Source organism: Spinacia oleracea, chromosome 4, assembly GCF_020520425.1.
Source record: "Spinacia oleracea cultivar Varoflay chromosome 4, BTI_SOV_V1, whole genome shotgun sequence".
NCBI lineage: Eukaryota > Viridiplantae > Streptophyta > Magnoliopsida > Caryophyllales > Amaranthaceae > Spinacia > Spinacia oleracea.
In genome coordinates, this window is record NC_079490.1 from 2531893 (window position 1) to 2554184 (window position 22292).

The 22292-nt window shown below is 34.5% G+C and overlaps 2 protein-coding genes across 2 annotated transcripts; one reads left to right on the plus strand and one right to left on the minus strand.

Annotated features, from left to right (window-relative positions):
- The first annotated feature begins 8937 nt into the window (after window positions 1-8937).
- LOC110783295 (DNA ligase 4) lies at window positions 8938-13164 on the plus strand. Its single transcript, XM_021987613.2, has 2 exons — window positions 8938-12133; window positions 12518-13164. Exons 1-2 carry the CDS (start codon window positions 9107-9109, stop codon window positions 13049-13051), a joined length of 3561 nt encoding a protein of 1186 aa, XP_021843305.2. The 5' UTR covers window positions 8938-9106; the 3' UTR covers window positions 13052-13164.
- A 621-nt stretch (window positions 13165-13785) lies between these two features.
- On the minus strand, window positions 13786-20286 carry LOC110783296 (serine--glyoxylate aminotransferase). The gene is made up of 6 exons (XM_021987615.2): window positions 19841-20286; window positions 18606-18858; window positions 17348-17632; window positions 15667-16033; window positions 14732-14942; window positions 13786-14071 (listed from the first exon to the last, which is right to left on the minus strand). Exons 2-6 carry the CDS (start codon window positions 18808-18810, stop codon window positions 13934-13936), a joined length of 1206 nt encoding a protein of 401 aa, XP_021843307.2. The 5' UTR covers window positions 18811-18858; window positions 19841-20286; the 3' UTR covers window positions 13786-13933.
- Between the last annotated feature and the right edge of the window lie 2006 nt (window positions 20287-22292).

The window sequence follows — 22292 nt, forward strand, 5'->3', positions numbered from 1 at the left end:
ATATCACCCATATTGAACGGGCTAGGTTACATATTCACTAGAATGTTTTTATTCTCTTTAACTTTATGAAAGATTTCATGTAACAAAGTCTCTAATCTATCTTATTTCCAGTTATTTCAAGAAAAATAAATTAAGATAATTTTAGTTAAGTTAAGATAACATCAAGAAAAATAAAGGTTTTAATTACAAAATATAACTAAAATAAGTTTTGATAAGTTATACAGAGTAATATGTTCACAAAAAATAACTGAAAATCAGGTGAATATAATGCACCCTAATGCTATATCATGTCGGCAACTTTTGTGTAAGACCGCCTCACCAGAAAGACCAATTTAATTGCTTAACTAACTGGTTACATTGCTTAACTAATTAGTTTTAGAGTTTAACTAATTAGTTTCATTGTTTAACTAATTAGTTTCAGTGCTTAACTAATTGATTTCATTGTTTAACTTAGATAACACCAAGGCGGTCTTTTGTGTAAGACCGCCTTATATAAAAGTTTGTAATATCATGTTCACCTTATTGCTACTTAATTGAGGAAAAAAAGTTCAAATAATATAAGAGAAATCTAGATAAGGTAAGTTCAGAATAAGGGCTACTCAAATACTCCGCACAATTTATAACTAAAATAAGTTTTAATAAGCTCAAATAATTTCAGTAAGTTCATATCTATAAGTAAATTAAAATCGGGTGAATATAACGCATGTACGGACGTACCTTCAAGATATTTTCACGACTTTATAATAATAATCCCATATATCCAACCACTTATCTAAAAGTATAAAACAATTCAACCTTTTGCTTTAAAAATATTATTGTGCATCTAATCTCTTTTACGAATGAATTTATAGGCATTTTAAATTAATTATTTTTCATCTTTAACACTTTATATAAAAGTAAATGATGGGGAGTATCATTTGAAACTATTAAAGTTTTGGATTATTCTTAGAAATGAAAATTATATGCCATTATTATAATTATTGGTTGGTTTTAAAAGAAGTTGGATAAATGCTATGAAATTCCTTACGTTTTTATCCGTTAATTAATATATTTTCCTACTTTAGAAAGTTAAAATCTTTATCAAAATGGGTATAATTACTTTGATGGGATAGAGCGAATATTTCATACAATAATGTACAATAATGGGTATACATTTATTAGATTTTGTACACTATAGGTTAGGATCGTCCGGGAGGTTAATAAGTTTCAGGCTTAATAAGTTCAGATAAATACAATTATGTCTTATCAAATTAATAAGTTTTAATCAAATTTTATAAGTTTGCACTCTCAAGTTCACTAATATCTTATAATCTGGTTTGATTAGGTCTAATAAATTGTAATCATGTCCTATCAGGTTTCATCAAGTCAATTAGTTTTAAGAAAATCCAATAAGTTCAGTTCAAATAAGTTTTTTTATTCGTTGAAGAGAACGTACGCAACTAGTTGTGAATACTCCATTTTTTGTAAGTAGGTAAGAAGAAAAAGTCTACTAAGACGTATTAGCTAGTCCAGCTACACAGGTTTACGTTTGAGCGACTTCAAAACATATCGCAACCATATATAAGGCTTAACCTAGTAATCGATCGACCTCCAGGTTATAAGGTAAGTTTCCCGATCAATTCCACCAACTTGGGTTGGTTATACTGTAATCCATATTACACTTGCATTGTGATTTGTGATTTGTGAGTTGTACTTCCTCCATTTTTTAATAATTGCACCATCTTGGTTTCAGCATTATTCCCTTATTCTTATATTGTTATTTTTTGTGATTTATATATAAGGAAAAATATATTCATGTGTGATCTTGTTAGATTGGTCTCGAAATATACTTTCAAATTATCACATTTTTATAATATTTTAAAATATATAATAAGAGATATTAGTAGTTAAAATAGAACATTGACAAGCGTAAAATCTCAGATGGTGCGATTATAAAAAAATGGAGGAAGGATTAGCTTAAATGTTCAAAAAAAAAACTTGCTCGACAATTAAATCCCACGTATGAGAGATGTCATGTGAGTCATGCATGTGATGGAAGTTTCATGAAACTTCTTGTGTCCTGCCTAAGCTACAACTAATTGAGCTATAGCTGTTGATATTGAGTTGTTGACTAATTAATTAATTATTTAGTTAATAATTAATTAATTTTAATAATTAATTAATTAATCATCCAGCAATCTAAATTGACTTTTTAATAAGTGTATTACACTTTAAGAATTAATTAGAGGAATGAATAATGGTACTTTACATGTACCCCAATTGTTTCAAAGACTCAAACATATACTATACTAAATTACTAATGGTATTGCATTTTTTTTTTTTGTTTTGAAAGGATGGTATTGTATATTATTGTTACACTCTTTCTTGTCAACACACCGCCCTAGTATTTTCCACCATATAATATAACAACTTCTATATACTTTATTAGTTAATCTAGCTATAATGTAGTTCATTTGTTATTAACTAATTTTATAATATTTATAATATATTAGTTCATTAATCATTAACTATTTATAATGTGGTTGAATTCGTTAATCGTTAACTAATTATTACTAAGTGGAAACATTGATGTAGAGTTTATCCTCAACTAGTTGATCGGTTTTCACCTTATAACTGGTTGTACCTAACTTACAAGTTACAACCAGTGCTATTCTTTTGTCTATGTACTCTCAAAGTCACTAGCTAGGTACAAACCGACAAAGGAATAAGCTTGATTATACTATGCTCAAGATATAACTGGTTGTATTACGTAGAAAATTACCGAGATGGAAACATATACAAAGTATATATACGGAGTGCAATACTTTTTTTCGGGATAAAAAAAAAAATTAAAACAAGAGATACAAACATGTGAGCAAAGCAAAGAATCGGAAAAACTTTGATTGTACATACCATACATTTAGTATATAAAGTGCATTCTGATATATCGTGCACTCTTTTACAGTTTCTCCTCATCTGCAAGGAGAAGATGTCCGAGGAACCATCAACGAGTATAAAATACCCAAATATACAATGAGATAACTAAAAAAATGTCGATGAAAACACAGTCATAACCCTACCACTTTCTTTGTCTTCTAGAAAACATCAATCAAATTAAGAAAAGACAACTAGTTGATTGATTTCATTATCTAGTGAGAAAAACAACAAATATATTCAAACCTAAAATTCAACACTCTAATTAAACAATTCTTTCCGAAAAAAATTAAAAAATTCCAAACAAAAATCTAATATTGCAACTTCGTGCTCAATCATATACTATTTGACAATCTTGCAGTCAACATGATGACTTGCTTTCACTACAAGAATTTGTATCTTTAACAACAACCAAATAATGACGGGAATAACCGTCGCAAATGTCTTTTACGACGAATTTACGACGGGATTTTCTATTAACGACGGCCCCCTTTTATGACGGGTTCGCGACAGTAAATCCCGTCGTTAATCAACGATTATTCGCCTTTCGCGACGGGATTTCCCGTCGTTAATAGTACAATTTATTGTAGTTTTCCACTTTCTTAGCAAATAACTCCCAATTTCTATTGTTATGAATTAAGTACCCTTTTGGGCTTGAATGTTAATTTGAATGACAAATTTAAATATTTAATGTTGGAATAATGAGAAGAAATAATTAAACAAATTAAAAACACACACAAAGATTTAAGGTGGTTCACTCTTCAATGAGCTACATCTACCATGAGGGAGGGTTTGGAACTTGTATTACTTTTCAATGGAGAAATGATTACAAAGAGGAATTCTCAAAGGTGAAGAAGAGAGAATTCTATGTATGCTTAGATCTAGAGTTTCAACCTCACTTGTGTTTCTCTCTCTTAATTCTGAAATTCTCATTACATTTGGTATTTATAGTGTTGGACATCAAACCAATCTAAGGGACAAGAAAAGGCCACGTCGATTGAACCTTGCGGAGAAGAAAACAGTTCACCCGCAGGGTTCGGTCGAACCTTTAAAGGGTTCGGCAGAACCAAGGTCAGGTACGGCCGAACTTACCCAAAGTTCGGGCGAACCTCCAAAATCTCAAAGTTCCTGATTCTCTTCAGGTTCGGTCGAACCACCTAAGAGTTCGGCCGAACTTCCAGCAGGTTCGGCCGAACTTCCCTTGCTGCATGACAACTTCTCGTAAAATAGTCATAACTCCCTCATTTCTCCAAAATGAGCTTATGACCAGGCATTGGAAAGCTATTGAGCCAAGCTTTCACCTTCAACTTGAATTAACTCAATCTAATGAGTAGATCATGAGATATGTCCATTTGAAGTCAGACCTTCCACTATAACACCCTAACATCCTTCAAGGAAGATTCGAGGCACACATAACATCTATAATCAAGAAACATATTTGAATAATTTATGGACCATTGAGAAACACAACACCATATGTATAGCTTTCAAATAGACCTGATCAATATAAGCCCGGTCCGATTTTTGCGGGTTTGGACAACAATTTTTGGCCCGTTTTTTGGGCTTGAGCCGGCCCGACCTGAAAGTTTATTATTAACCAACTCCCAATTTCCATAACCAAGAAACACATTTGAATACCCCATAGTGGTCATTGAGAAACACAACACCATGCATATGGATAGCGTTTGATAAAACTATATGTATAGCTTTTATATATAGCACTCCGTATGTTACAATCTCAACCAATGCTTAGTCTCATACTAGTGAGTTACTCTGTCCATATGGTTTGCTGTATTCGGAATTTGCTTTTGGAGTTACCCTGTCCAGTTCCTAAGGCGACGTTGTGATAATATTAGTGCGATCTATCTTTTAGATAATTTTGTTCAACACTAACACATTAAGGCTCCGTTTTATTGGATTTATTTTAACTGCACTTATATTATCTGAACTTATCTGAACTTATTTTATCTGGAAAAAACTTATTTTGTCTGAAATAAACTTATTTGTGTGTGAAAATGTCTGAAAAAAACTTATTTTTGCTCAACTTATATTATCTGAACTTAACTGAACTTATCTGAACTTAACTGAACTTATTTTTTTTCTAAAATAAGTCAAAATAAGTCGAACAGAACAGGGCCTAAGCATATTTTTCTAAAATAAGTCAAAATAAGTCGAACAGAACAAATGTGGCCACTTAAAAGTATAAAACAAATCAACCTTTTGCTTTAAAAATATTATTGTGCATCTAACCTCTAACACGAATGGATTGTTAGGCATTTTAAATTAAATAATTTTCATCTTTAACACTTTATATAAAAGTAAATGATGGGGAGTATCATTTGAAACTATTAAAGTTTTGGATTATTCTTAGAATTGAAATTTATATGCCATTATTATTATTATTATTGGATGGTTTTTAAAGAAGTTGGATAATTGCTATGAAATTCCTTACGTTTTTATCCGTTAATTAATATCTTTTCCTACTTTAAAAAGTTAAAATCTTTATCAAAATGGGTACTTTGATGGGATGGAGCGAATATTTCATACAATAATGTACTTCGTATCATATATCTCCTACATTATTAGACTTGTACACTATAGGTTAGAATGGTGACAGAGGTTAATAAGTTTCAGGTCTAATAAGTTCAGATAAATTGCCATTATATATGTTCAGGCAATAAATTTCAATCAGAAAGTTGCACTCTCAAGTTTATTATCTTACTATTCGGTTTGATTAGGTCCAATAAATTGTAATCATTATGTTCTATCACGTTTCATTAAGTCAATAAGTTTTGAACAAATCCAATAAGTCTAGTACAAATAAGTTTAGGTTTATCTGTTGAAAAGAATGTACTCGACTTATTCTTAATCATTTTATTATAACTACTCGCGCGTAGTTGTGAAATTCTCAATTTTTTTTAGTAGGTAAGAAGAAAGAGTCTACTGAATATCACAGGTTAGCTAATCCAGCAACACATGTCAACGTTTGAGCCACTCCAAAATACGGATCGGAGTATATCACATCCAATAAGGCTTAACCTACTAACCAACCTTCAGATCATAATATTGGTTTTTCGACCAACTCCACCAACTTGCGTTGATTATACCGTACTCCATATTACACTTTTGAATTGTGAATTGTATTAGTTTAAAACTTTAAATGGTCAATATATATAAAACTTGCTCAACAATTAAGTTCTACGTATGAGAGATGTCATGTGAGTCATGCATGTGATGGAAGTTTCATGAAAGTTCTTGTGGTCTGCCTAAGCTACAACTAATTGAGTTAGTTGTTGACTAATTAATTAATTAATTAATCATCCAGCATTAGCAATCTAAATTGACTTTTAATAAGTGTATTACACTTTAAGAATTAATTAGAGGAATGAATAATGGTACTTTACATGTACCCCAATTGTCTCAAATATATATACATGTACTAATGGTATTGTATATTATTGTTACACTATTTCTTGTCAACGCACCGCCCTAGTATTTTCCACCATATAATATAACAACTCCTATACTTTATTAGTTAATCACTTAATCTAGCTATAATGCAGTTCATTAATCATTAACTAATTTATAATGTTGTTTTGGGTAGAGAGAGCTGCAAAGAGTAAGGTGATAAATGGTGGACAGAATGCGATTATCATCATCTCAAGACTTTATCAACAAAGCTATTTGACACCAACAACTATTTTTTTAATATATATATATATATATATATATATATATATATATATATATATATATATATATATATATATATATATATATATATATATATATATATATATATATACACTTCATGAATCATTAACTATATTTATAATGTAGTTCAATTCATTACTCACTATCTAATAGCAATAATTTATAGAGTTTATCATCAACTAATTGATCGATTTTCACCGTGCGTACAACTGGTTGTACCTAGCTTAATTATAAGGTTCAACAAGTGCTATTCTTTTATCTATATCACTATATGCATGCACTCTCAAAGTCAGACAAAAGAATAATCTTGATTGTACTATGCACAAGATATAACTGGTTATATTACGTAGAAAAGTACAAGGATGGAAACATATGCAAAGTATGTACAGATGTACGGTGATACACCTAATAATTTTCATGCACAATATATAACCGACTGTATATAGAAAATTGTCCATGAAAACACATTTATAACCTTACCACTTTCTTTGTCTTCTAGAAAATATCAATCAATCTAAGAAAAGACAACAAGTTTAATTGATTGATTTCATTATCTAGTGAGAAAAACAACAAATATATTCAAACCTAAAATTCAACACTCAATTCTGTCCAATAAAATTAAATTTTCCAAACAGAAATATCTTATTGCAACTTCGTGCTCAATCCTGTTTGATAATCATGTAGTCAACTTGACGACTTCCTTTCCACCTTCTTAGCAAATACTCTTTCCGTCTCTTTTTGTTTTTTACGTTTGGTATTTTTCACGTGTTTTAACGAATAATTAATTTGCATTGAAATCCCTCCATTTTTTTTATTTAAACGAGATAAATTACGTTTATTTATAATGTTTTCACTTTTATCAAAATTCTGATATTGGGAAATGAGAAAAATTTAATGTCCCAATGGAAAAGTGTGAGAGATTAAATGACCCAATGAATTTGATTGGTTGAAATAATGATTGGACACAAACTTTGATAGAATACTAAGTTATTTATGTGATAATATAAAAGGAAATGTAAAGAACATTTTGAAATAATCAAACGTAAAAAACAAAAAGAGACGGAGGGAGTAACTCCAAAATTTCTATAACCAAGAAACACATTGAATAACCCATGGACCATTGAGAAACACAACACCATATCACCATCACCATATGTACAGCGGGTAGCGTTTGATAAAACTACGTGTATAGCTTGTAATGTATTTTACAATCTCAATCGCTGGTTTTACCAAATTCTCATGCTAGTTATCGCTACTGACAACTGATCGTTACTATGATATATTTATCCGTCATTCAATTGTTAAATAATATTATGTTATTTGGTACCGCTAATTTTACCGATCAGGGCCAGATAGGCAAATACAAACTTCTAATCAAATTTGAAAAACACTCATCAAGTTGATTGGTTTCATCATCAAGTGAGAAAAGCAACAAATTCAAGCTTAAAATTCAAGTCTTTAAATTAATGTGTCCAAAAAATTAAAATTTATAAACAAAAATTCTCAATCATGTTTGACGATCTTGCTATCAACTATAAGGCTTCCCTTCCACCTTCTTAGCAAATACTTACTAAGTTCTTATTAAGTTGATACAGTTTGACTTTATCACTATTTATACATCTTTTCTTTGACCGAATTTTATTATTTATGTGTAAGGTAAAATGTAGTCAGGATTTGTTAAATTCATTAAAGATATTAATGATAAAAATGTTCATTGACTAACGTGACTAATAAAATGTGTCAACTAAATAAAAATGGAGAAAGAATTAGAAAATAATACGGAGTAATAAACAAGGTCGAAAGTTAGTATGTGAATCATGTAAAAATCAAAGTGATACATCTGCAAAGAAATTAACATCAATTACACTGATCGACGCGTCAAAAGCTCTTAAATTAGTTCCAGTAAATTTGAGTTGATTATATATACCACCTCCGTTCCTAAATAGTTGCATCGTTTTGACTTTTGACAATATTCACCTATTTTGATTTGACCCTAATTTTCTACTCATAAATAAAAACAAATTTTATTATAAAATGTTATTGATTTTTTCTAATGTGTATTTTAAATACATCAACTTTTTATAATTTTTTACTAATAGATACTTATTAATACTGATGGTAAAAATTATGCATTGATAAACGTGAAAGCCAAAACGATGTAACTGTTTTGAAACGGAGGAATATTTATTTTGGTTAGTGTTAGAAAGGCCCATTTCATATGCTATATGAGCCCAATTACCCAAGTCCAATGTTTAAACACACATTTTCTAAATCCCAAAAAAATGTTCTAAACGACGTCGTTCGGTCCTAAACTAATCGTGTCAAATTGTCAATAGCGTCTTGAAGAAGCTCCCCGTAAAAACCTTAAACCCTCCAATGGCGGTTTCTCTCTCTTCCTCCCCCTAAACACTCACCACCACCACCACCAACAACAGTCCACCACCGTGACGCCGCCTTCTCTTCTGCCGCTCTCATTAAAATGAGCAAAGAAATGAAGTTCAGCATACTGGTAAGCCTCTTCGAGAAAGTTTCAAAAGCAAAACCTCCCGATAAACGCACTAAATTCCTGAAATTCCTCGAAATCTTCTGCAAACCTAGCGATTATTTCCCGTCAATTCGCCTCATTTTACCTACCTTAGATCGCGAACGAGCTTCATATCATCTCAAAGAATCAGTCCTCGCTACCTCTCTCATCGACGCCCTCGGCGTTTCTCGCGACTCTGAAGACGCCAAAAAACTAATCAATTGGCGCAAAGGCGGCACCAAAGTCGCCGGGAAATACGCCGGTAACTTCTCTTATATCGTCGCTGAGTTCCTCATGCGCCGGCAATCGTCCGTCTCCGGCGACCTCACTGTTCGCGAGCTCAACGAGCTCCTCGACCGACTCGCGAACGCCGGCCGCGGTGCAAAATCCGATATACTCGGCGAGATGATAAGGAGGACGAATTGGCAAGAGATGAAGTGGATAGTCATGATAATTTTGAAGGAATTGAAGATAGGTCTTTCTGAGAAGATTGTATTTGATGTATTTCATCCTGATGCTGAGGATTTGTTCAATGTAACGTGTGATTTACGCCTTGTTTGTGAGAAATTGAGTGATCGGAATGTTAGGCATAAGAGACAAGACATTCAGGTTGGAAAAGCTGTAATTCCTCAGAAAGCAGATAGAGCTCTGGATTGCAGAGATGCGTTGAAGAATCTTCATGGGAAGGAGGTTGTTGTTGAGTGCAAATTCGACGGGTTTCGAATCCAAATTCACAAGGATGGTGGTAAGATTAACTACTTTTCCCCAAATTATCATGATCATGATGAATATGCACCTGCTATGTCGAATGTTATTGTTGATAATGTGTTAGTTGATAAGTGTATTCTTGATGGGGAAATGCTGGTTTGGGATAATTCAATTAATCGTTTCGATGTTTTCGGGACGATTAAGGAGATTTCTAAGGGTGTTAAAGAGGGTGTAGATAGTGAGAAATCGCTGTGTTTTGTTGCTTTTGATGTGCTTTATGTTGGGGATACTAGTGTGATTCATCAAACTTTGAAAGAGAGGCATGAACTTCTTAGAAAGGTTGTGAGACCCGTTAATGGCCGATTGGTGATCTTGTTGCCAAATGATAGTAGTAGTAGTAGTAAAGATAATAGTCAGCGTGCTGGTGAGCGATGTTGGTCGATTGTGGCTAACCACGTTGATGATGCCGAGAGGTTTTTTAAGGAGACTGTTGAGAATCGGGATGAAGGGGTTATTATTAAGGATCTTGGTTCGAAATGGGAACCGGGTGATACGAGTAGGTCATGGCTCAAGGTGAAGCCTGATTATGGTAATGCAGGGGCCGATTTAGATGTTTTGATTATTGGAGGGTATTATGGTTCAGGTCGCCGTGGAGGGGAGATTGGTCAGTTTTTGGTTGGTCTTGCAGAGAAGTCTAGTTCAGGTTCTTACCCTAGGAGGTTCGTGTCCTTTTGTAGGGTTGGTACAGGGTTAACTGATGAGGAACTTGATGAATTAGTGACAAAACTGAAACCCTATTTTAGGAAGTACGAGTATCCAACGAAATCACCCCCGAGTTTTTACAAAGTTACTAATCACGCTAAAGAAAGACCAGATGTTTGGGTTGAGAGCCCTGAAAAGTCGGTGATTGTGTCAATTACGAGTGATATTCGTACCATAAGTTCTGAGGTTTTTGCTGCACCGTACTGCTTGAGGTTTCCTCGGATTGATCGGGTGAGATATGATAAGCCTTGGCATGATTGTTTTGATGTTCAGTCTTTCCTTGAGTTGGTAGTTATGAGTAATGGGACAACAAAAAGAAGAGGTGGTGCAGATAATAATCAAGGGTTGCCAAAACGTGCACGGACTTTGAAAAATGGAGGAGGAAATAAAAGACTCAATCTCACAGTTCCTTCTCATTTCACTCAGACTGATGTTTCTAAAGTGAAGGGGGAATCACAACTTTTTTCTGGTATTGTATTTCACTTTGTGAATGTGCCTTCTGAACATTCGTTGGATTCTCTCCACAAGTTGGTTGTTGAGAATGGTGGAACTTTTTCCATGAATTTGAACAACACGGTTACTCATTGTGTTGGGGCAGAGAGTCGAGGGATCAAGTATGAGGCGGTAAAGAGGCGTGGATGCGATGTTATCCACTACTCTTGGGTTTTCGATTGTTGCTCACAGAAGCAGCTCCTCACCTTGATGCCCAAACATTATGTCTTCCTTTCCGACTCTACAAGAAAGAAGTTACAAGAACAGATTGATGAATATTCAGACTCTTACTTTTGTGATCTTAGCGTTGTTGAGTTGAAACAGATCTTTTGCAACGTGATCAGATCAGAAGATGCAAAAATGGTTGACCACTACAAGAAAAAGTACTGTCCGCGTGAAAAATGGGGTGTTTTCCGTGGTTGCTGCATATATTTCCACCCATTTGCAAAATCCAATTCCGCTTCTTGGGACATCTTTTTGAAAATAGCTACACGGAGAATGAAAGTAGAAGTATCTTTAGGTGGTGGGGAAGTTTGTGACAACCCTTCTCAAGCAACCCATATAGTAGTCGTGTCAGTCCCGGGACATGAGCTTAAATTTGAAACCTTGTTACAGAGTTTCCCAGCGAACCAGCAATCTATCTTACGTAGGAGAAGACTTAATGTTGTGGGGTCACAGTGGTTGGAGGATTGCCTCAAAAAGGAGCAGAAATTGCCCGAAGTGGCATACAACCTGAAACCAACTACCTTCGAAGAATCTGCTTCTGATGAAGAGAAAGGTGGAAATGATGATGGTTATGAAGAAAAGCCGAGGAAGTCTGTTTCAAAAACCGTTCCCCGTATCACGGAACCCAAAAGAAAACGGGGAAGGGCTGTTGGAGCAAGCACTAGGAAAAGCAAAACAATTGTCAGCAAACCTCCGAGTACAAAAAGGGCCAGAGTTGGAAGCAGACCTGCTAAATTACATGAAATTTCCTTAGAAGACGACTTTAGTGAGCATGAAACTGATGAAATGGCAACGGTAAGCCCTAAACTTGAAATGCATGACTATGGTTATTAAAATCGCGATTCAAATCGTAGAATCTTACGATGATTCGATGATTCAAACATAATCTTACGATTCGATTTACGATTCTACAATTTTTTAGTGACTAGCGAAAACCTCCTAAATTTGAATCATGCTGAGAAAGTTATTAATCGATAGATATTGTTAATTATTTCTTATTTAGCTATTAAACATCTATATAATTCAGTTATTAAGTTTTTCACCTATAATATAAGCACTTTCAATGAAATTTGAGATTAATATCTTGATTATACTTGTTCGTATTCGATTCTAATAATCTCTTCCGATTCAAAGTAGAATCCCGATTTTGATAACCTTGTGCATGACCATGTTTTTCAGGGCATATCCTTTGATGATAAGCATAACGAGCAGGATATTCTCGGGAAATCTGGTCTTGAAACTGGGAACTTTGGATTATGCTCAAAACACGGTTTATCAGAAAAGAACAAGGAGATTAAGGAAGAAATCAAGACTGATGAACTGGCAAAAGCAAACCATATCACCCAGAAGAATGTTTTTGATGATAAATCTGGTCTTGAAAAGAACGAAGAGAATGTGGAAGAACAGAAGCCTGACTTTAATGAGAAGAGGAAACACTGCTTTCAAAATTCTGGGTTTGTTACGTGCAGTAAACCGGATAAAGACAGAGATTACTCCTCTACTACAGGGAAATTGGATGTGATGGTTGATTCAGTTCATGGGTTATTGTTAGATTTGATCCCAGGTCTTGCTACTAATGTTGCTTCAGAAAACAAAGGTTTACCATCAACACAAACACAAGATGGATCTTTTGTAGAACCGGCGACAGGAGAACCAGTGAAGAAGAAGAAAGTTAGCTATAGGGAACTTGCAAAGCAGCTGCTTAAGGACTGAGGTAAATCCATTTGTTACTGCATTATGTTTTTCTCTGATCATTTTGTAAAATGATGTACAGTGACAGTGCATTTTACAGTGTCAATTTGAATGCATCTTGCATTTTATCTCTACTCTTTAAAAGTTTCTTTCTGAGTTTTTAGGTATTGTTTTTTTTTTCATCTTAAATTCGATATTATCCGTACGGAAACATTACTGAACCACTCACTCAACTTAAAGATGGCTGTGGCTGGAACAGGCCATGCTTCACGCCAATCCATGGACCTGAACGGGCCTTCCCTATGCCCTTCTAATTGGCCGGGTTGGGACGAACATTTTCAGAAATGTGTCTTGGGCCACGTGCCTTTGTCCCTAAACCTAATTTTACTCAATTAAGTGTCTTGTTGTGCCAAGCTGTGCCGTGCCTTGTATGAGGCCCATACCCAGCCCACAGCCCGTGACTTCGTCCTCGTTCTGGACCTTGCTTTTGTTGGCCGGGTCGGCCGGCCCGAACCAGTGCCATCTTTAGTCACAACTCCCAGCCGGACTAGCTGTAACCTACTTTGGTAGTTTGGTGTACTGTAGTTTTGGGACTGGTAAAAAAATGTTTTGATCATGGCATTCCCTAATCTACTGTCAAAATCCGAATTCTGTTGATCAAAACTGAATTTTTCTACCAACAAAAATTTATCTTTATAAGTTGAAGAGAACAGAACCTTAATAACCGAATTTTATGAGATACGGAAGCTGGTTAATTCGTTAAACAACATAACGATTTGATTAAAAAGTATCTCAGATAAAAAGCGTAAATGGCTGTTAAAGTCCAAATATTACACATTATTTTTTACAAGAGTATACCAATAAACAAAGATTAATTACAAGCATAAGAAACACGATATTGCTTCAGATCCTAGAAGGGATCATAGGTGTGCTGTTCTGTAGGTATGCAGCTGCAGCTGCAACTCCGCTACCCAGCTTAATAGGGTATCCTACATCCTTAAGTATCATCTCCACCCCAGCCAAACAACCAAGTAGTTGCAACTGCATCACAATATGAATTAGAGCTAGTTATTGGTATGAGTTAGAGCTAGCAAAAACTGATCCAACCCAAAAATCCAACCCGAACCCATCCCACAAATCCAACATGAACCCAACCGAATAATAAAGGGTTGGGTCAAGATTTTCAACTCGCTCATGTTGAAATTTTCAACCCGGAAACAACCCGTCTAACCCGTTTAAGTTCAAACAAGTACGTAATATAGATATGTAGAATGTTATTGACATATTTTATTTCTCATTTTTTTCGTTCAACATTGAATAATTATTTGATGTTTTGATTGATGTCAAATGCATATTAGAGTATTAGTTTTTTCTATGGATTTGCCTAAAAACATCAGCTACAATTATAGTCAAGTCAATTTGCACATAAAAAAGAAAAAAACCTTAAACGGATCAACTTCAGGTCAACCCGTGTATAGTCGGGCTGGGTTGGGTTGAGATTCTCAACCCGTTTAAGTAAACAGGTCGGTTGGGTTGAGAAAATCTCAACTCGTTTATAAATGAGTCGACCTGATTCCAACCCAACCCAACCCAACCCATTGCTAATTTGCTAGCTCTAGCCTGAGTGATGCCCCAGTAGTATAAACTAGAGCTGGAAGTGCTTAACTTTCTTAAAAGATTGAACAAGAAAACTGATAGTACCTCATTCAAGTGACCGAGATGCCCTATTCTGAAAACCTTGCCAGCAACTTTGTTAAGACCGAGCCCTAAGCTCATATTATATCTCTTCCATGCTCTCTTTACAATCTCATTGCTGTCGATGTGGGGGGGAACGACTACAGCGGTGACAGTGTCACTGAACCATTCTTCACCCTGAGTGCAGTTCTTTAAACCCCAAGCGTCTACTGCAAGTCTGCATCTCAAGATGATTAGCATGTTATTTTTTCTTTTGAATAGAGGCAATGCATTTGTGTCAATCCCCATTACCCGCCCAATTACTTCGGCTCTTCCTTATTCTCATTACTTGTTAGACCAGACCATGAAAAACAAAAAACACTCATAAAAAACTTTTAGACCTTACCATACCAGACCATACCAAAACCTAGAAAAATCAGACCAAACTAAATCAAAACGAGAAAAATCAGAACGGACCAAGTGAAGAGAACAAAGCCTTAATCAGGCATGATAGTTGTTAACAACTTAACATCCACATCTACATCTAGAGCACAACAATGATCGTTCCAATTTACATAACTGCATTCACTATAATAAGGCTTAATTTGTTCTTTTCATCTTAAAGAAAAAAGTTTAGGGAAACATAAGCTTAGTTCAGATAAGTTTTGACAAGGCTATCAAAGTTCTACTCACAACTAAAATTGGAGAGTGTTTTTTACGTGAAAAGAACAAAGCCTTAGGGTCTATTCTCTTCATCTGGTATGGTCTAATTTTTCTAGGTTTTGTTCTAGCATGGTCCAATTTGTCATGGTCTGGTTTGGTCTGACTGTTTTATGTGAGTGTTCTTTTCTTTTTCTGGTCTGAATTGGTCTGATTGTGTCTGGTCTAATAAGCAATAAGAATAAGATAAAGAGAATAGAGCGCCTTAGCCGCAATTACAGGATGAGTTTAAATAGGCATACCTGGTAGCTTTTCCAAGGCGGGCATGCCTTGCAATGACATTGTCAAGTCCTTCCTCAAAAATGAGTTCCAAGGCAGCCTTAAGACCATAGAGGAGTTGAATAGATGGAGTGTAAGGCCAGTAACTTCCCATCTTGTAAAACTTCAAGTAATCATTCCAATCAAAGAAAACTCTGACAGATTTAGCAGTCTTGCTTGCCTCTAGAGCTTTGGGGCTTGCACAGACAATACCCATCCCTGTTGGAAGAGATAGAGCCTTCTGAGAACCAGTTAATGCAACATCGATTCCCCACTCGTCCATACGGAAATCTAGGGCACAGATCGAGGAAACTCCATCGACGAGGAGGAGTGCAGGGTGGTTGTAGTGGTCTGAAAGCAGTTAGAAGTAGAACCAGCATAAAGAAGTTAGGTTTCATGTTCAAGAAATAAGAACATTGAACAAATATTTATCCAAGTAGTCCCAAGAAAATTGGTGTATATGGTCTCATAAGCGTGCTGAATAAAGTTCAGTTCAGTAAAATTCAGCTTGGTAGTGGTCTGAAGGCAGTCAGAACCAGCATAAAGCTTTCATATTCAAGAAATAAGAACATTGAACGAAAATATTTATCCAAGAAAATAGGTGCATGTGTCTCATAAGCATGCTGAATAGAGTTCAGTTCAATAAAATTCAGTTTAAAATAACAGGGTCTAACAACTCTGACAAAATTTACCAAAAGTTTTTGTATAAACGACACTAGTTCTTAAATGGACTTGGTCCACACTAAATTTATTGTGGACCATGCCTTAAAATAAAGTCAACAACTTATTCCTAATTTATTTGGCATTTTATTAAGATTATTATGCGAAAAAAATATCAAATTAGTGTCGTTGATACATGTTATGCTTGAATAATGTGATTTTAAGTCACAATTAGCTTTTAAAAACATAGGGTTACTATGCTTTAAAAGATAGTTACTATGTCTAAGAATTTTGGTGTTTAATTTATTATAGTTACTATATGAACAATAAAAGTCACTATGAGTGTAAAAAAAGTGCTACAGAAAACTATTGATTTTAGGTCCACACTAATGTTATTATGGACCAGGTCCACGCAAGAATAATCCTATAAACGATACTCAAAATGTACGACATTGTATGTGATATGAGGGAGAATGTTACCCAAAACCCTCGGGAGACTAGCAAGATTATTAGCTTTCATATTCAAGGAATAAGAACATGAACAAATATTTATCCAAGTAGTTTAGGAAAATTGGTGCCCGTGTCTCATAAGTGTGCTGGATAAATTTCAGTTCAGTAAAAGCTTAAAATTCAGCTAAAAAGAACAGAGATGTTAGCTTAATTTTACTGAAAGTTTTATATATGATACTGTTATTTGGGCCCACTTTACACCCCTATAACGATTTTCTTTAACTCCTCCACCCTCCTCTCTTTATAACCATTGAATTTTGTCAATTTTGTAAATTCCGTGTGAGGAAAAATTATGTGAATTCATGGAAGAGAATGAATCAGAGGAAGATAAGGGAGTTAAATACATGAAATTGTGGAAAAAGAAAAAATATCAGAAATGCTACCGTTATTGTGGCCCCCAACATAACTTTTTCATCTATTTTTCCATGGTGGTAAAAAACAAGTTTTAATATTTATTTAAGTGGTAAAAATTAATTTTTCGAGGGAAAAAGTTACCCAAAACCCTGCGGACAGTGGCCAGATTGTTAGTAACCCCAGTAGCAGTCTCATTATGAACAATGCAGATAGCCTTGATATTGTGTGCAGTATCAGCTGCTAGCTTTGATCCCATAGCTTCAAGGTCTGCACCTTTACCCCATTCACTCTCTATCACATCAACATCAAAACCAAGTCTTTTCTGCTGATCAATCCACAGCAAACTGAATTGCCCTATCAGGAATGATATTACTTTGTCTCCTGGTGACAAAGTGTTTGTCAATGCACTTTCCCATGCACCAGTACCTGCACAAATAGCCATGTAGGAGTTACTAATCTGATCAATCCATTGAAAAAAAAATATATCAATATCATGGTTAAAGCGTCAAACTAGTGTGTGGCACGGGCATTGACATTTATTCGGGTTTATTTTTTGTAAATATGTGGCCTAAATGGATGGTGTGGTAATCGAATTGGCGGTGGTAACGTGACACAAGATTAGCGACCGATCAACAAACTTCCGGATCTGAAACCCCACATCAGAAAATCAAAGTACAGCCTAATCTTTTTTTTTTCACCATTAGTTGATTAATTACTTAACCTCTTTTAATGTTTCCCCTCTTACTTATTATATTCTATTACTCCGGACTTTTTGTGTAATTTGAGGCTTAAGCTAGGAAAGTAATAGTTGTACATTTATAAATTAAGTAATCGTTCCTTTTTTTTCTTCTTTGCATTCACTTTTATTCAATTTATATGGAAAGGCACGACATATGTTGCAGTTGGTTAAAATGGTAGGAAGTGTAACTTTTAACAAATGAGGTTTGATGTCCGATCCTTGCTACAAGTGGCGCAATAAGTAGGGGTATACGTGACATGTATACGTTTTTAAGAACACCTTTTAATATATTACTCCGTAGTACAGATTTCAAAGATTCAAGCATTTCTCAGTTTGATCCATTTAGTACCTGTGGCTTATAACATGTCCTGTAAAACAGGGAAGTTTCCTACAGTAACCCATGTCACTATTTGCAGCTGTTGGGTTAGTGGTGTTGTTTTAGTCTCTCTGCTTAGCCATTACCCAGCCCAGCCCACGTAACTTCTGCCCGTCCCGACCCGGCCCTAACCCAGCCCATTGAACAGGTCTAGTACAAACTACAAAGACAGTAGGCAAACAAACAAACCTCTGTACCTAATTAATCGCGCAAATAACACATACTTCATATTTTCTGAATAAACACTTCCTTCAGACTTCAGTCTACAGTATGACAGTAGTTACCTGTAGTTGGGATCATAAATGGGGTTCCAGTGGTAGTTTTGAAGATCTTCTTAACATCTTCAAGAAGTGATTTAGTGAGTGCTGGAATCGCAGGTGCGCGATAATCCTCGTTGTTTCGATTCATGGCTCTGATGACTGGTTCTGGGATATTCACAGGTCCTGGAACAAACAGATGGTGCCTTCCTGGTCCATTCATGTAGTCCATATCTTCTTCCTTTGTTAACTAAAATGTCACACTATTTTTTTACGGAAACTGCAAAACCAATTCAGGAATTAGTATCATTATTCAAGGAATCATGCACTATGTCTATCACAAAGGATGTAAAATAAGAAAGAGCACAAATAAAATGACTATCTTAACTTTTGTGTACTTTTGGTCAAGCATTTATTCTTATAATACGTTGTTTCATAAAATAGCACGAACTCGATTTTCAAAAAGAAAAAAAAAGAGCACAATGGATGTAATATAGGAAATGGATGAAAAGAAACGGAGAGGATCCTGACATGTTTTTTACTTGAGGTTAGCATTTTACCATCTTGTATAGGCAAATGCTTCTTCTAAGGAATAATTTCACTTAATTCACGAAAAATCAACTGATCCTAACACGTTTTTCACTTGGGTTTTAACATTTTACCCTCTTGTATAGGCAAATGATTCTTCCAAGAAAGAATTTCACGTTCTTCCATGAAAATTAACTTGCGAAATGTTGATTATCGTGAAAGAAGTGAACTTCTTCCTATTCGAGCTAGAATTGAGCATCCACTTGTGGGATGCATATCCACTTAAGAACTCGTGGGGTTATTTGGTTGGCATGAAATATACTCCACACACGAGTATAAATCCGATAAGTAAAACTCTATTATATTTGTTGATAAACACAAAAGGATGTTAGTTCATGGCTTTTATTAATTTTTCCTAGGTAAGTAAAACTTCATCATCTCCCAAGTTCTATTTCGTACCATGAACCAAACAACTTTATACAATTTTACTAAATGAAACTTAATACAAAAGTATAATCTTCTATGTTCATGCTACCGATCACTAAAATTATTCAAATTTTCGAAAAAGTAGACTATCAAAACCATTAGTGATCAACTTTTTGATCGGGTTATTGACCTGTGCGGGATTACAGCCCTTTAAAAAAGTTTAAACTATTTAGATTACTAAAACTAGCAAAAAGGGGGCAACAATAAAGAAGTCAAAAGTGTAAGGAGGAAAATGTTTAGTTGTTTACCTTATTGAGATGACAGAAAATCTTGCTCCAAATCCCCAAATGGTGTTGCAGAGAGGACTGACTGATATTAACCAACCCCAAAAAAGTTTAAATATGAAAACTAAATAAAAGGAATATTTATGAAAAATAAAATAAAATAAAAAGAAACACACACAAAAATTGGAATATCTTAAGCCACCATTTTATGTGATTGAATTTCTTATAAGAGGGAGGGATGCCAGTCAGTTGGGTCCCACACTTCTACGTGGCAGATAAGGATCCTCCTTCTCTACACCTTTGCGGCCTATAATTGCTTACCTCAGTTCTTAAAATTGAGCACACCTAAATTATCATGAATAAATATGAATTTAAGATTTTATTTTAAAAAATAATTTCAACAAAAACTCCAAAAGACAAAATTATTAAAAAATAATGTTTATAAAACACTTTCTTCGTTGTTTTAGTGAGTTAACATGTTCTCTTGACAAGCACTTTAACGAAAGATTAAATTAGGTAAAGTGGTACGAAAAAGTAAATTACAAAAACTAACACTTATAAAAGGATTATATGACTCTTTCACACTCTATGTCACTCTTTTTAAGATATTGTAGTAACTAGTAAATCAAAAGTGTTTAGGGAACTTATTTCTAGTAGTCAAAAGGATTTTTGTTTTGTTAAGGAAGGTTAAATAATTGCAAATCAAGCTTTGTCAAAGTTAAAAGAGTTTGGGATCAAATATTCTAAGGATAATATTTATTTAAAAACTAGTTATTTTCCTTTTTTATTCTTATTTATTTGAAAATGAATTAATTTTGTAGAATCAATGCATTTTATAATATCTTACTTCTGGTTTCAATGATTAAGTAATAGAAAATTGAATAGTATATAAGTGTTGCAATCAGATCAATTGACATCTAATATCCAAACTTGCTAATTCCACACTTTATGGAGTATTTTTCTTTCAATGCTATAACCATTATAATACAAAGTGAAAAGGTGATTAAAAAATATATAACCACTTTAAGCACAGGAGTTAGGACCGGGAATTGATTTTGACACTCCGTTTTATTTGGGACTCTTCTTTGTGAGTAGAGCAAGTGGAGGGGTGCCGAAGTCAATTGTTAGGGTGCCAAAATCAATTTCCGTTATGACCATAAGCTAAATTATATCATGTCAACACCTTGAAATCATTTATTTAATAAGATAATGAAGTATCAATCAACTCATATATAGTAGTTTAATCACTCAATTAATCACTCAATTCACCAATGACCAAAAACAATGGTAGAGTTGTAGCATAAAAACAGAATAAGAATTAAGGAATCCTTTTCTTTTTTTAAGGCTGAGAAAGCAAAGTAACAGATAACAAGATAATGAAGTATCAACCACAATCTTCCCAAAGAAGAAGGCCACCACACAGCTATGATATAGCTAGCTCCGATTTGGTTTTCCTATGATGTGGATCCTTCCCAAATTCTTGTTCATTCTTCTCTATAATTTTTGTACATATACAGAGGAACCAAATACCAGAGACGTGTGATAATTTGGAGCATTCCTCCAGAATCTCATCCCTGAAATGTTGAAAACATTTTAAGCTATCAAATATAATTCCAAAATCTAATCTTTTTCGCCAGCAGTACATGAGATAGTATTGCAAATACTTCCAACAAAGTGTGTCAATCAAATTAATTACGGATATTTCATGAAATACCCCCGAGTTTTGCCTTAATTCACCAAATGCCCATCAAGTTCCAATAATTCACCAAATACCCCCACAAATGACTTAATACCCCAAATACCCCTCCATGACGTCATCATCCTTATGATCAACCAATTACGATCTAATTACTCACTTAATCCTTAATTAACCCCCTAATCTCTAATTACCCACCCATAACCATTAACCCACCCATTTCTTTTTCTTTTCTCACATCCCTTTCTTCTTCTATTAACCCACCACCCACCTCAAGGATTTCCATGGCAGCCCCCCTTCTTCACTCTCTCTCTTACTCCATTTCCGCCACCACAACTACACCTCAATCAAAACTCGGCATATAGCTCATATTTACTGCAGTTCCATCAAGATCCAATTGAGCCACCAATTACCAGAAAGAAGAACGGAGCTTTGCATCAAATTGTGCCACCAATTCTCAAAAAATCACAAATCCAAAATAAGGGTTTCTGGGGATATTAGTAAATTAGATCAAAAAGCAAATAAATGATTAAATCAAAGAACCCCAGTTCACAAAACAAGGCAAATAAATTATTAAATCAAAAAGCAAACTCCAGATTTTGCAAATATCAGCTGGATTAATCGAGCTGGTCAAATTGAAAACTATGGGAAATGAATTATTTAGGGAAAAACTAAATAAAAAAATGGAGAGTGAGAGGAGATTGGCGTCGTTTAATTAGCGAGAAAGATCTGGGAAGGTCAGGGAAGAAGAAAGGTGGTGGTAATGGAGTAGGAGAGAGA

Excerpts from the sequence above, each read along its gene's own strand:
- LOC110783295 (XM_021987613.2), top strand. The coding sequence starts at position 9,107 with ATGAGCAAAGAAATGAAGTTCAGCATACTGGTAAGCCTCTTCGAGAAA. Across the intron at positions 12,134-12,517 it reads AAACTGATGAAATGGCAACG|GGCATATCCTTTGATGATAA; the intron begins GTAAGCCCTAAA and ends CATGTTTTTCAG.
- LOC110783296 (XM_021987615.2), bottom strand. The coding sequence starts at position 18,810 with ATGGACTACATGAATGGACCAGGAAGGCACCATCTGTTTGTTCCAGGA. Across the intron at positions 17,633-18,605 it reads ATTTATGATCCCAACTACAG|GTACTGGTGCATGGGAAAGT; the intron begins GTAACTACTGTC and ends CTATTTGTGCAG. Across the intron at positions 16,034-17,347 it reads CACTGTCCGCAGGGTTTTGG|ACCACTACAACCACCCTGCA; the intron begins GTAACTTTTTCC and ends AACTGCTTTCAG.